At 37.1% G+C, this 15,453-nt stretch overlaps 1 protein-coding gene across 3 annotated transcripts in view; it reads right to left on the bottom strand.

The window, feature by feature from the left end:
* Positions 1–15,453, bottom strand: part of AKAP12 (A-kinase anchoring protein 12) — a 120,546-nt gene that overhangs the window by 15,120 nt on the left and 89,973 nt on the right. The window contains exon 1 of one of the 3 annotated variants that reach the window (XM_051997940.1): positions 4,610–4,740. The exons of the other annotated variants lie outside the window; for them this stretch is intronic. Coding sequence (XP_051853900.1) covers positions 4,610–4,631 — 22 coding nt within the window. The 5' untranslated portion in view covers positions 4,632–4,740. Of the gene's footprint in view, positions 1–4,609; positions 4,741–15,453 lie in introns of those variants that run through there. 3 annotated transcript variants of the gene reach the window in all.

Genomic DNA, 15,453 nt, shown 5'->3' with positions numbered 1-15,453 from the left:
AAAGAGCATTAATATATGGAATGCTTCCTATCATTCCTGATGAAAATACCAAATTGCACACAAATATCAAATTCAAACACAGGAGTTACGAGAAACATGTGAAGGTAAACTTCAATGAAGAATCAATATAAAGGACTAAACCAAGATAAAATGCTATATTCAAATGAGATAGTAGGTACATGCCCCTCTGAACTCTATCATCTGAGATCACAGAGCAAGTTTAATATGATATGGCCTGGGAATGATTCTGTTGTTTCCTAAAAATGCTAAGAGAAGAATGGAGAGGGTAAGAAGAATATATAGTGCTATAAGGGGCAAGGAGAAGAGAAGAGATAATGGGAAATCTCATATCATCAGGGTGTACAAGAATTCCAGAGATCTATCCTCCTCATGATAAAAAAATGAAGGACTCAAAGTAAAAATGACATGTTTTTTGGAGAAGGAAATATTTGTATATTTATACAAATTTATAACATTTATAACAAGGATTTTATTCTCAATTTGGGAGAAGAATGGGGGGAAGGGGAGGAGAAGAGAAAGGAATAGATTTTTGCCAATTTAAAAAATATGAAACAGAATTTTTAAAAATGTGATGAGTCTTTTCAAAAATGAGGTGATTCAGGACAATTCCAATAGACTTATGATGGAGACGGTCATCTGGAACCAGAGAGAGAACTATGGGGACTAAATGTGAATCACAACATAATATTTTCACCTTTTTACTGTTGTTGCTTCCTTTTCTTTTCTTTCAGATTTTTTTACCCTTTTGATCTGATTTTTCTTATGCAGCATAAATGTGGAAATATGTTTGGAAGAATTGCAATTCTTCCAAATGTTTAGCATATATTGTATCACTTGCTATTCAATGGAGGAGGGAAGTAGGGAGGGAAGGAGAACACAAGATTTTGCAAGGATATGTTGAAGACCGTTTTGAAAAATAAAAAGTTACTGGTATAAAAAAAAGTGACAAGATAAACTTGTGGTGATCTTTTTCTTCTTTAAAACATAATATGTGATGGTTCTCTCTGGGGGAGAGCAGGTTTCTCGGGGAGGTTTTCTGGAAGCAGCCTTAGTATCAGTTCAGATCAATATAATTAACCCAAATGCAGCCAGCTGGTAAAAATACAAATGTTTATTTCTCCTTCCAAGTCTTGTCTCTTTCCTTGGGCCCGGATAGCTAAATTCTTAGAGGCCTATCTTTCTGCTCGGTTCTGAGAGCTCCTGCAGCTTTGTCTTTTGCCTCTGCTCCCTTCAGCCTCCAGCCAGCACAAGGATTAATCTGTCTCTCTTGCCTTCCAAAGTAATTCTCTCCTGGCTCTAGCTAACTCCTACTCCTACAAGCTTCTTCTGACTTGATGCTCCCCTCTCCATGTAATTTGGCTGAATTCTCTCCACTGGGCCTCTGCTTTCTTCTTATATGCCAGAGAGAAGGATTATGGGTTTTCTCCCATAGTGCTCACTGGCCCAAAGAGCTTCAAGGGAGGTGTGAATTCACCAAGTTACAAAGTTTACTTTGTGAATCTCCCATACTTGTGAACTCCAATGAGTAAAGGTGTGAACACAAGCATTGTATTAAATTAGTTTTACTTAGTACCTTGTTTCAGGTTCTGGCCCAAAACATCAACTCTAATGAGTTAGCAGTTTGTAAAAATTCCAACATAAACTGGGGAAAATCTTTACATCTACATATTCCGATCTGGGCCATCCCCATCCAGACATCAAAAATAGATCATCTAGTAGCCAAACTTGTACTAATGAAATTATCTGTACCTAGCTAGGCTGACAATCTCTAAGACTATTTTTTCTTTACTATTACAATGATCACTTACCCAAAAATGCTGATTTGATAAGTATGCTTTGCAAAAGCATTATGTAATACGTTAGCATTGTGATAATCAGGAAAAATTTTTCCTGATTTTTGTAGAATTTTGTGTTGCTTAGTTTTCATATACTTTACACATTATTAGAAATCACATAACTAGACTGGGAGCTTAATATAAAAGAGAACAAATGCACATTTATTCGCTAATCAGAGAATAAGCAATGTTCTAAGAAAGATTAAATTCATATAATGCTTTAAAACATGATAACATTTCCGCATGTTGCAACAAATAAGGACACTAATTTAGGAGAACTGTGACTTGACTTTAAGGTCACACAGCATAACCATAGCAGAACCAGGACCTGAACAAAGGGGATATTAATTTTTTCCATTATTTCACGAATATGCCATATTATTAAAGCTCAAGTCTTATTTTATTGTTTAGTTTGGAAATTTAAGTATGCTTTTTCATTAGGCATGGATGGGATATATTTAGTAAATTAACCTGGGTATTTGAAATTAGCTGTTGGTGACTTCATAAAAGAACAAAAGGAAAACTTCATGATATTTGCACTAACAAGAATTTCTCTTACATGAATTAGAACCACAAAAAAGCATCAGTTGTCCAGCTAGTTTTAGCAGTAGATAAAGTGGTGAACGTGAGTTAGAAAGATCAGAGTTCAGTCCTAACCTCAAACATTTACTAACTGAGTGGTCTCAAGAAGTCATTCATTTAACTGGTTTGTCTCAGTTTCTTCATTTATTAAATAGGGATAGTGGCTACCTCACATGGTTGTTGTGAGCATTAAATGAGATACTGGCAGATAGTGAATGCTATGTAAATGTGCCTATTATTTGTAATTTCTTAACCAATTACCCTATTTATTAAGTTCTCTCCCCTCTTCTAAGTATTTTCATACATTGCTGCCATACTAAGAACAATGTTCAATATGTAATTCCAATATGCAAAAACATAACTCCTCATTAAAGGAAAAACCTAAGACTTTGCTATATTTTGACCCGAACTTAACTTTACACCCTTCCTTTTTGCATTACCCTCCTATCTTGCGCTACCAAAGTTGTCTCATGATGCTCCCAACCAAAGCATCATTTCTGCTTTCCCCAAAACCTTTCCTCTTCTTTTGACTTTGAACTGCCTCCCCTAATTCTTCTCCAGGTCCTTATCTTTGCTGCAATATTACTGTCCAAGACTACTCCTAATCCTCATTCACATTAAACATAACATCTAGAACTATGACATCACAGGTTCATACATTTCAAAGCAGAAGAGACATAAAAAGTCTTTTAGTTTAATCTCCTCCCCTTTTACAGATGAGGTTAAGAGGTCAAACAAGTGTAAGTAACTCTGACTCCAGATCCAGTCCTCTCTTCCAGTGATCACTTGACTTCTGATTTAATTTTTCATATTTTCATGATCCGGGAAAGATCAGGTCTCTATGTTCCACCTCTCTGTGCATGTACTTGCACATTCCAAGTTGGGGAAAGAGCATGGAGAACCCTAAAACTGGAAAACCTAGATTCAAGTTCCATCTCTGCACCCACTATCACACCCACGCTGAGGCCGGGAAGTGGCTAAAGTTCTTGGTCTGAAGTTCCCATTCAGTTTCAAGCACTGACTAGCTGTGTTACCCTGGCTGAGCCATTTAACCGTGTAAAATGGGGATATCACCTACCTGCTGTGAGGATCAAATGAGATAATAACTGCAAAATGTTTACCATAGTGTCTGGTACATAGTAAGCTCTAGATAAACATCTTAGGTTGTTGTGGAAGGATCAAGAGAGGTACCAATTGCAAAGCAATGTAAGCCGAACAATGGAAGCAACTGTAAGCTCCACATAAATGTTGTTATTGTGGTTGTAAAGCACTTAGCGCATTGCCTGGAATATCAAATATTTGTTTCCTTTCTTCCCAAATCCCTACCTTCCAAAACCCACTCAGCATTAAAGACAACAAACTCTTTCCTTACAGGGAGGGGGTAACCATCCTCATTGTTGTCTGTATTGATCACATCATCGGCAATGCATTAAAGATCAACTAGTAACACAGAAGAATAAAAAAACAATTTCACAGCACAACCACATTAAGTATTTTTAGAATGAAGATCCCTTAATTATACACTAATAAGGCTCTGGAAGAGGAAATAGCCCCTCCCTGGCCGTCCCCCTGTCCCCCCCCATCTCTGAGGATGCTTCACCCAGATGTCCTTGAACTTGCACTTTAACTACACTTGAGCCTCCGCTGGCCTCCCCCTCCCTTCCCCACTCTCCCTCCCTGGTGAAATGCAGGGGTTAGTTAACTTGATGGCCTCATCCCCTCAACAGGACGGAAGAAGCCGGCCACCTTCTCTGGGCACCCCCAGAACCCGGCTCAGGCAGAGGCCGCAGGCCTCATCCAGGCGCCAGGCCCAGCCACGGTAGCAACAGAAGGTCTGGGCCTAGCCGGCTCTCCAGGCCTTTCCCAACAGTTTATGGCCCCAGAGCCTTCGTGGGGTCACAGGTGACAGCCCCAAACCCAGAGCCACCTGCTGCCTCCTCAGGGCGGCACCCGGTTAAGCCTGGACAGTGACGCTGGCTGTGCTTCCCCTCCAGTTTGCTCACCACCCCCACCATGCCCCACCCACCCCCTCCATTATCCTCCATCTCACAAGCCTGAGACCTTCCCCAAAGCTTGGTCAAGCTAGGTCCGTTTCGGCCCAACAGGAATGCCAAGACTTCCCCAAGTCCTGCCCCTGAGAAAGAAGGCAGTTAAGTCCCCTTGCCACTCACAGCAGTTGCTCCACCACGGCATCGTGCAGTTAAGCCCGCCAGGTTCTTCCCGGGCTGAGACCCTATGGGAGCCCCGGAGGATCAAATGGGAAGCTCTCCCCAATGTGCTCCACCACTAGATGGAGACTTCCTCAATACCCCTTCCCTCCTTCCTCCTCCCCCCCTCCCCTCCTCTCCCTCCCCTCCCTCCCACCCCCCCTCCCCTCCTTCCCCTCCCTCCCCTTCTGCGTTCCCCCCTCCCCCCGCCAATAGAAGCCTCTTAAAGATACCTATGGCAGGGCAGGTGAGAACTAATGATGTATGGGTCCCAGTGTGCCTTGGTGCATGCAGACACATGGGTGTGGGTGTGTAAAAAGGGGGGGAGGGGTGTAAAAAAGAGGGGGAGGGGCGTGGTGTGTAAAGAAAGGGGGAGGGGCGTGGTGTGTAAAGAGGGAGGGGGAGGGGCGTGGTATGTAAAGAGGGAGGGGTGTGGTGTGTAAAGAGGGAGGGGGAGGGTGTGGGTGTGTAAAGAGGGAGGGGCGTGGTGTGTAAAGGAGGGGTGTGGTATGTAAAGAGGGAGGGGCGTGGTGTGTAAAGAAGCAGGAAGGGGCGTGGGTATGAAGTAGAGTGTATCTGTGTGTGTTTAAACCTTCTTGTGTGAGGGATCCACTCTTTTCAGGGATTCTTAACTTGGGGATAAGAGGGAAAATGTGTGATGGGGCACCTTTGGCATTATGGGGATTTCCTATGGACCCTTCTCAGGAGAACAAGGTTTGTTCTTTTTTTGGGGGTTAAGTGACTCGCCCAGAGTCACACAGCTAGGAAGTGTTAAGTGTCCGAGGCCAGAACTGAATTCAGGTCCACTAGACGATGCCTGAATTCAGGTCAGAGCTGGTGCTCTATCCACTGCGCCATCTAGCTGCCCCTTTTTAAATGAACAAAATAATAAATTACAAAAAAAATACAATTATTTTGAAATACTTATTAAAAGAAGTGTTAAAGTTGTTTTTTGTTTTTTAATACCAGGCTCGCAGAATCCAGGTGAAGAACATCTGGTTAAAGGCTATTAATATAGAATCAGCTCCTTGAGGAAGAACTGCTTCAATTTTGTTCTCTAATCTTTGAGGCCCCCAGCACCATGCCTGGCATAAAATAGGCATTTTTCTATACTGATGTATAGGCAGAGAGACTGATTGACCACTTTTGTCAGCTATATTAAGAGTGAAGACTCATCTGGCTTGTATGTTGGATGAGGTCCAACTCTCCAATTCTGATTCTAGGATTGATTGGAAGAAATTGAGTACTGAGGAAACAAAGCCACAAGGATGATGGGGGTAAAGGAACCCACAGGATAAAAGCCTGCCTCTTTATCAGAAAGACCTGGGGTCAAGGCTCAGCTCTGGTACATACTAGCTATTCCACAAACATTCAGTGCCCCAGGCAACTCTCAGGCTATAAATTGTGCAAACAAGTATAACATTTTGTCTCTTGTATATAATTCAAATTTATCATCCAATCAGGATTCTGACAGCTTTTCTCCACTGACCCCCAAGATACTCACTTCTTTCTTTCTGGTTTCCTCCACTCCAGCTCCAGCCCTCAAATTACAGGTCAAACACACTAGCTTCCAAGTGTCTGAGTTCCCATGACCTACTGCACTGCTTCTCAGCAACACAGAGACGATTATAACCCTTAACATCACTCACAAGCAACTGCCACTATGTTCCAGAACCCTGAAATTCCTTTATCAAAGCATAATCTTTTAATCATTCCATCTTTCCCCTTTGCCTTACAACGCTAATCCTTTCCTCCCATCCCTTCAGTTCTTTGCTAGGTCATTACCCCTTTAGGAGCAACATTCAGCAGAATATAGTCTTTCCCCATTTTGGCCCATTCGTGAACAAGTTCAAATCAATAGCGTGCTTTATATAGTCTAGTTCCTTGCCAGCTTATCCTGAAATCAAGCATCAAGCCTGAGCCTGTTCCAGGTATACCCAAATAAGTATAAAGTTTTGCTTCAAGTATGTATTTCACACAATTAAAAGCCAAGTATATTTCTTTCTCATCATACCTACATAACTCTCACTAACTTTCCCATTTTCATATTTGCCATTTTAGTAATCTGACTACTTCCTTCTGTAGCTCTCTTTTTATTGGTTGCCTAAAACATTTCAGTACCTACTTCTTGGATGATACTTTGGTTACTTCCCACAAATACACAGAATATTACTGCTGATGGTTTTGGAAGATAAAAGCACACAATCAAGAGACAAAAACATCGTAATACATCACACAACATTTATTTTAAGGCCTGGGTCTCTAAACTATTTTGAAATCAAATTCAAACCAAACATTTATTTATAAAATTCCTATCATCTGCAAGGTATTGGGAAGGACACAAAAATAAAATTTTAAAGTTCTTAATGCTCAAAGAAAGCACTTTGGAGGGCAAAAAGAGAAAAGGATGGATTTCCCAACCACACAAATAAAATTTTACAACATAATCTGAGAGAAGATCATACAATGTTTACTTTCCTCATAGTTTTTTGGATGATCTTTTTTCCCCTATGGATGGAAAGAAACCTCTTTCCCTCTTTTCCATTTAGTTTTCACATAGCTAATATTCCTAAATATCAAAAAAGGTCAAAGGATAATTGATTTTTTCTGACTAGAATTTGTTTTTAATTTGTAAAATCTGAAAGTTAATCTGCCTCCCCCATGGTTTTCTTCAAATCAATGAAGACATGCTTCAGAATTATAAACTGCTCTGGAACTAATTTCATTCATAAGTATTTGGATAAGTAGCAAAAGAGATAAAAATTGAAGGAGAAAGAATATAGGTCTGACTTAAGCACAATTTGCTAAATGAAATGAGGTTTTGTGTGTGTGTGTGTGTGTGTGTGTGTGTGTGTGTGTGTATGTGTGTGTGTGTAGTGCTTTGCAAAACTTGAAGTGCTATAACAATGTTAAGCTATAAATATACTGGATTAATTGTGAAAAGTTAAAGGTAGTTTCCTGTTATTGACTGTATAAATTTTATATTGTTATTGTAAGATTATTTCCTCAGAACCCAAATGTCGGATTTTCTTTATATATCCATTTAATGAGCAGAACCAGGAGATCATTATATACCTCAACAATGATACTGTTTGAGGATGTATTCTGATGGAAGTGGATCTCTTCGATAAAGAGAGCTAATTCAGTTTCTGTTGATCAAGGATGGACAGCAGCAGCTACACCCAAAGAAAGAACACTGGGAAATGAATATAAACTGCTTGCATTTTTGTTTTTCTTCCCGGGTTATTTATACCTTCTGAATCCAATTCTCCCTGTGCAACAAGACAACTATTCGGTTCTGCACACATATATTGTATCTAGGATATACTGTAATCTATTTAACATGTAATGGACTGCTTGCCATCTGGGGAAGAGGGTGGAGGGAGGGAGGGGAAAAATCGGAACAGAAGTGAGTGCAAGGGATAATGCTGTAAAGAATCACCCTGGCATGGGTTCTGTCAATAAAAAGTCATTTAAAAAAATAAAAATAAATATATATATATATCCATTTAAGCCAAATCCTCCCTCCATTCGTCAAATATTTGCTTTCTTTTCCCACAGTCTCCAATAGTTCTTTTCTTCTTACATTCATAGTCACACAAAAGCATTATGTGTCTATCTTTAACACTAAAGACCCTTCAAGTCTTACCCAGTCCCTTGAGAAAGTTCTCCTGGACTCATCTAAGCAGTAGGGAATACTATTATCCTCCTTAAAAGAAAATGGTCTCTCCCCTCCCCCCCAAAAAAAGCCAATATCCCCATAACTTCGCAATAACATACAGTGGGTACTTAGTAAATATTTGCTAATTTAGTGTTCTTTTTTAAACTTTATTCCACTGAACAGAGACAGAGGGGAATAGAGATAGGATGAAGAGGCAATTTTGCCAAAGGGAGAAAAGATAGATAGATATATTTAAACTTTTATATCTACATGAAAATTGCCAAAGGCCAAAACAAGCAAAAATGTGTGATAGAAATTAACACAGAATTGCAGCAACCATTTTTAAAGTTTTTTTTCTTTTTAAACTCTACAGAGAAAATGAAAATAAACTACACAGAGTAGGACATGCCTAAAATTATTTATCACTCTTTATAAAGCCATAAAGTGATCTGTCATGACAAATCTTTTGAATCCACACTAGCAAAAGAAAATGTCCTTAATGCCAAATATTATCATTCACAACTTTTTTCCAAAGGAAAAGACACTAAATCTCATACCAATCTGAACATGTAAGAGGATAAAAGCTAGAATAAAGTAGCAATGGACAACTGGCCATCTGATACATGTGTCTATCTTAAGTATCCGTGGCAAAATATATACCTTTTCAAACTATTGCAATGTCTACAAGACAATATAGTACCTGATCTTGCCAGCAAATTCAGTGAATTCAAATTTCCAATGAAGATTCAATTCCTCTTTAAAAAAAAAAAAAAAATTACCTAACAAATTACGTGATCACTAAGGGTTTTTTTTAAAAAGTAAGTATTTCAACAAATAATTCCACATACATTTAAACAACTAACCACTTTTCATTGACAATGAATGAGGAAGATTCCATGAATAGTTTCTTCAGCTGGGGGGGGGGGGGGGGGGAGGAGGGGGAGGGCAAAAGGATTCAGTAGAACAATCATTGGAATGGGACTTAGGAAGTCTGAATCTTAGTTGTGCAAACTTGACCAAATTTCTGCACCTCAATTTTCTCATCTGTAAAATGAGGAGATTAGACTGGACAATTTCTAAAGGTCTCACTTTAATGAGTTTTGAAATTCTATCTTCTCAAATCACCACAAATCTCAACTCTGTAGAGCTTGTATAAGTGCATACCTCATGGCTTTCAACATTTTAATTAACATACAGATCAACACATGAAACATATACATACATATATAGTCCTCCCCCTCAGAAACTTTGTATAATTTTGAATTTAAATTGTTTTTTAGTATAAAAAGGGCAAAATTCTTAAAGCCTTAAACTGCCAGTATACTTTTTAAATTATTTTTTAATGACCCGAGATTACATATCCATAGATTGTTTACATAGCTGTAAAATCCCCAATACAAAGGTAAAATCTGTTTTAATGGGAAAAGGTGTCAATTTGCTAAACTTACCTTTTAATCTCAACTTTAAAATCAAACTATTTGTTGAACAAAATGATTTAAGAGTCAAATATAGAAAAAATTATGTTTTATAACTTAAAAATGTGATCTTTGTGATTTAACAATATTATTCACTACCAATATTATAATTATTATTTTGATGTATTAAGGATTCAGGATTTAATTCTTAATAAAGAATTCCAAATCCAACTACCAATTTAAAACAATTTAATAACTTGGCTTTTATCTCCAAATATAGTTAATACTATTAGTATTGTATTAATAATAATATATAATAATACTAATACTAGTATATAATCATACTAATAGTTTTCCTCCAACAAAAACCCAATTTCTTAGTGTACAGTTCTAACCAAATGAATACTTTAAGACAGCAGATGGCAGTGTCATACTATTTTGATATCTCCAAATCAGAATAACTGCAGCAGGGTTATATATCTTAATAGTAGTGTCAATTTGGAAAATTGCCTATAAACTAAATCTTATATATTGCTGCCTATTCTTCCATTGCTTTCTGCTTGACAGGGCAATTAGGGGAGAGGAAAGGGAGCCCACTGCCAAGGTTAACCACCTAGAATACGGAGAGGGGGAAAAAGTAGTGGGATTTGAAGTCAAAGGACCTGGCTCCCCATTTCTGTGAAAATTAAGCCATACTACTACTACATATTAAGCAATTAAGTACCTTTATGCCCTCTGGCCTCAATTTGCTTATCCATAAAATAGACTTCTAAATCTAAATTATTCTATAATCCTGAAATCCCCTCCTTTTCCCCAATACAGTTTTAATTCAAAGAATTCCAGTCTATCTTACTACTCCTACTGATTTACAAGATAGAAACACAGGATCAAATTTAGACAACAATATTTCTTAAATAGCAGCTTAACCATTTAGAAATTTTACTTCAGCCCCTGTGACAAATAGTGAGCTTGAAGGACCTCTTCAATTCAAATAGGCATGGTATACAGTAAACATATATTCAAGGTACCATTATAGATACTCGATATACAGAACAAAATAGTACCTACCCTCAAAGCTTATATTCTATTGGGGGAGGGGGTAAGAATATAGTTATGGCATACACAAAATCCTGGGTAAAATGAGGGAGAGTATACTAACAAATTAGGGGAAGACAGAGATGAGGAAGTCTCAATAAACCAGTTCTAATAGTCCAAATTCTAAAAGAATTCTTGAGAAATAAAGAAGATCAAGCATACTCTATATATGTACTATAAAATATTTTATTTTGGTCGTGCTGAGTTTTACCATACCTGTGGGACTTTCAAGAGGATGACCAATCATCAATTCACTCTATAGGAATGAAATTCCTGAGAGAAGTTAGGGGAATAGATTTGAGAATAAACTTATTTGGAATAGAACAAAATATATAGGAGCAGATGAAATCTTAAAGTAAAAAATTAACAGATAATTAGTAACTAAGGGCAATGATGCATGAACATGGGATAAATTACATCCAAAGGAGAATAAGAGCATAGTGACTCATAGTGGCATGGAAACCAAAAATTAGAAGTTAAGAATAATCTTCAGGTCATTGGATCTTATTAATAACACATTCTCATATCACCTTAGGGAAAGATGTTTTAGCAGTTTTTGGTAATGAAAGGAAAGAACTACATTTTGAAGGAATAGTAGTCAATTGGATTGACTCTAGTTTTCTAAGAATGGATTTAATCTGAAAATATATATATGTAGGTAGCAGGAAAAGTCCTTTGACTAAAGATCCAAATATTCTGCTTTGAAAAAAATGGCTATGGGGGTAGCCACTAAAAAGCTAGATCACCAAAAAGCTAGAACATCATTAAAGATAAGGTAAATGAAAATATTTAACAAACAAATAAATGTTTTCAATAAGAGTCACAAGAAGGTAAGTCCTGAGCTGGTGCCAGAATCTTTACGGCTGTTTGAATAGGCAGACAAAAGAGAGCTTTCAAAATAAGGAGAATAACATGAAGCAAATTAAGTGTATTTGAGGAGGTTAAAATACTCTGGTTAAAGCGGAAGATTCATTTTGGAAAAGAACTAAAGGAAACAGTGATGGCAGACTACGGAGTTACTTTACCATCCAGTTAAAGAATGCTACTCTACTATAAGCAATGATTCTCCACTTGAGAATTATAGCACAGGAGTGAAATAATGATAATGGTATTTTGAAAAGATTAATTTGAAAATTAAGGCAGGGAAAAATTCAAGGTGATTCCAAATTATTTGTAATTAGAACTGTGTAACTTTGTAACTAGAAAATGGTGATATATGGAGACTGAAAAATTGGGAGTGAAAGCTTTAAGACAAGAAGAGATAGAAAAACTTATGTAAAGTTTAATAGAAATATCCTCAAAGAAATATCTTAATAGGTAATGCAAATCAAGTGAGAAACATTAAATATATTAGGATATATTAGCATAAGGGTGAAATCCTGAATGTGTTCAAACTAGTATTTCCCTGATACAAATTCTTTCCTCCCATCCAAAACGTGGAGAGTCTTTACCTAAAAAGATAAATTCATATCAATCTACCTCCATCATGCCAACAGCTGTCCCTGGAACTTGACTGGCCTCAGCTTCCCATAGCATAAAAAGTCCCAGTCACATGGAGTTAAATCTCAGTCTTGGTGGGTGTCTAAAACCAGTGTCCTTATTGCATGTCCTCGCTGTGTTAGGGAAAAATATATCTTCTCTTATAAAGAGTGCCTCATGTCATTCCAAGAATTGCCTCCAATAATCAAAAAGGGTCAGGTATTTGAGGGAATGAGTAGAAAAAAGCATCGTCAATGACTGGATTTTAGGATTGCATACTATTATTGGTGAGAAAATCGAGAGGATTCACCTCACTATTTTGTTGTGTTTGAGTCACTTTTTAGTTGCGTCCAACTCTTCAAGACCAATTTGGCATTTTCTCGGCAAAGATACAGGAGTGGTTTGTCATTCCCTTCTCCAACTCATTTTACATTATCAGGAAAATGAAGCAAACACAGTTAAGTGACTTTACCAGGGTCACACAGCTTATATCTGAGACCATATCTGAGCTCGGAAGTCAGGCTCCGGCTTCTATCTACATGCCAGCCCTTTATTAGCTATAGCAGCATTTAACTAGAGTTCTATTCCCCACTTCACTAAATATAAAGGGACCTTCGACAGTTCAAATGTATCTAGAAGCCAATAAATTAGAAGCCTGGGGGCCAATAAAATGGGGATTAATGTGTAGTCATATGCACTGGCTTTGTTCCTGCTTTTTCACTTTTCTTTCATTTTTAATTTGCCTGATATTAGGATTAGGGAATGGCCCTGTGACTTTATTACTATAGTAAAGCCCTCCTTACATCTTTTGGGCTTAGAAAATTGCTTAAAAGGACAGCTAGGTGATGCAGTGGATAGGGCACCAACACTGAAGTCAGGAAGACTTGAGTTCAACTCTGGCCTCAGACACTTAATACTGCCTAGTTGTGTGACCCTGAGCAAGTCACTTAACTTCAATTGCCTCAGGGGGAAAAAATTGCTCAGAGCACTGAGAAAGCTAATATCTTGTCAAAGGTCAAATAATATGTGTTTAGAAAAAAAATAGCTAGTTTCTCTGATCCAAGATTAGTTCTCTAAGTCACATTAGCCTTATTAAACTAAGTTATTACCAGGGCTGCAGCTCTCCTTTGGAAATGAACACTCCCAATGTAGCAGTCTCACTTTATCAAATATTTTGACATGATTATAAATTCACTTTCCATCAGCAGCAAAAGCTTAAAGATTTGTACCAGCTTGAGAAATAAAAGATAATAGTACTTATACTATATAATTATATAAATACTATTTATACTTAACATTTTTCTATTTCTTTTTCCACGAATGATATTTTTACTTGGAAAAGTATTTTTGCCTTTTCTAGATCCAGAAAAGAAAGATACACATGAAAAAATATGTTGATTAGGATATAGATAAAATGGCCTCTGTTTATTTAGTTTCCTGAAGACAACATCTTCAGATATTAAGTCCATTGAATTTATCTAGTATCTATGCCATTACATGTCATTCATTATTTATAACATCATAACAAGTAGTAGGGATACTGCCTGCATACTTAGTAAGCAATCCGGACATCCTTCTGGTTTCCTGGAAAGTATATACCAATCAATAACAATGACCCAATTGCAACAGCAACATTTGAGAGGAAATGACAATGACAAATTTGTCATTTGGTAACAACATAGCTCCACCATAAACTTCCCCTTTATCTTTATCTAGACAATCATGTCCTTAAAATGTGAATTATGGAACAGAAAGGAAAATGGCTTTTCTCACTACTTCCATTTTCTTAGGATAAGATATATTTCTTTGGATTTCTTGATGCTGTCATTCATTACGCTTCCTTTTTTCCTGTATGAACAAAGGTTTCCAGTTTTAGATTTTAGATTTTCTATTTTCCTAGGTATCCCAATTGTTAACTTAGCTCCTTTGACATTTATTTTTAAGGGTTTAATGATATGGGGGGAGGGGAGTAAGGAATGCCATAAAATGACAAGCATTTTTTAAGTTTAAGGAATTCTGGAATCATGTTATATTGATGTAATGATAAGGTCTATTTAGTAGAAAGTCAAATGAATTTAAAAGACATCAAATGCTATGTTCTTTAATAATAGGCAGCATTTATATTCCATTTTAAGGTTAGCAAAGCACTATACAAATATTATCTCATTTGATCCTCAAAACAATTCTAGGAGGAAGGTATTATTATCCTCTTTTACAGATGAGGAAACTAAAGTAGATACCAGATTTGCCCAGGGAAACATAGTTGGCCTGAGGCTAGATATCAGCTCCATCCATTTCACTAGCTAGATTTGCAAATCAAAGAAACCTGAACGTCAAAAAAAATGATTATTTTATGGATATATACATAAGGAGCTTAATTAAAATATGCCCAATTATTTTTCCATTAGTTCTATACAAGAGGAAGAGGTGTGACAGATTACAATATTCCTCACTTGACAAAATTGACACAACAAAAAGCTAAAAAAGCAAAGGGACTGTTGAAGATCAGATGCCACCATTTATGTTTGAGAAAACACACACACACACACGCACATGCACACAACCTTCTGTTTTCAACATCTTTTAACTGCATTTTTGAAGCAATATTGTAATTCAAAGAAAAAAAAGGGGGGGGATCTTCTGATACTCCATGTTCTCAATATTAACAGCATGACCTCTAACAGCATTTCCAGTTCTAAATCCAAGATTTTGTACCTTTGAGTTGTTAGCCACTAGAACTCAGAAAACAGTCTTAGGGTTAAAAAATTCTATGGTTCTTAATTTACAATGCACTACTATTTCCCATTTTCCTCATTTCACTCACTATCTGTCTAGGGTAATTCCAAATATCTAAATTATCTTTCACATCTGCCAAGGGGCCCTAAAAACTGAAGTATACGACTGCTGGGCACTACCTCGTTCTGAACTCTCACTGGGAATTCACTGACAATCTTCTGAAAGATGATTGAAATGAATGTAAAGGTAAATCTTTACCACAAAGGCTCTACCCAAACACCTAGTGACTATTAATGGCAAAAGCTATTGTTTTCAGTCAGTATTTTTTTCAAATCAAAATTTCATTTCAGAAACAAATTGACAAAAAGCTGACAATACAATACTTTATTTCATTTGAAAATTTCTCAGAAATACATAGGATC

This window comes from Antechinus flavipes, chromosome 4 (assembly GCF_016432865.1).
Source record: "Antechinus flavipes isolate AdamAnt ecotype Samford, QLD, Australia chromosome 4, AdamAnt_v2, whole genome shotgun sequence".
NCBI lineage: Eukaryota > Metazoa > Chordata > Mammalia > Dasyuromorphia > Dasyuridae > Antechinus > Antechinus flavipes.
This window is presented reverse-complemented; position numbering and strand designations above follow the sequence as displayed.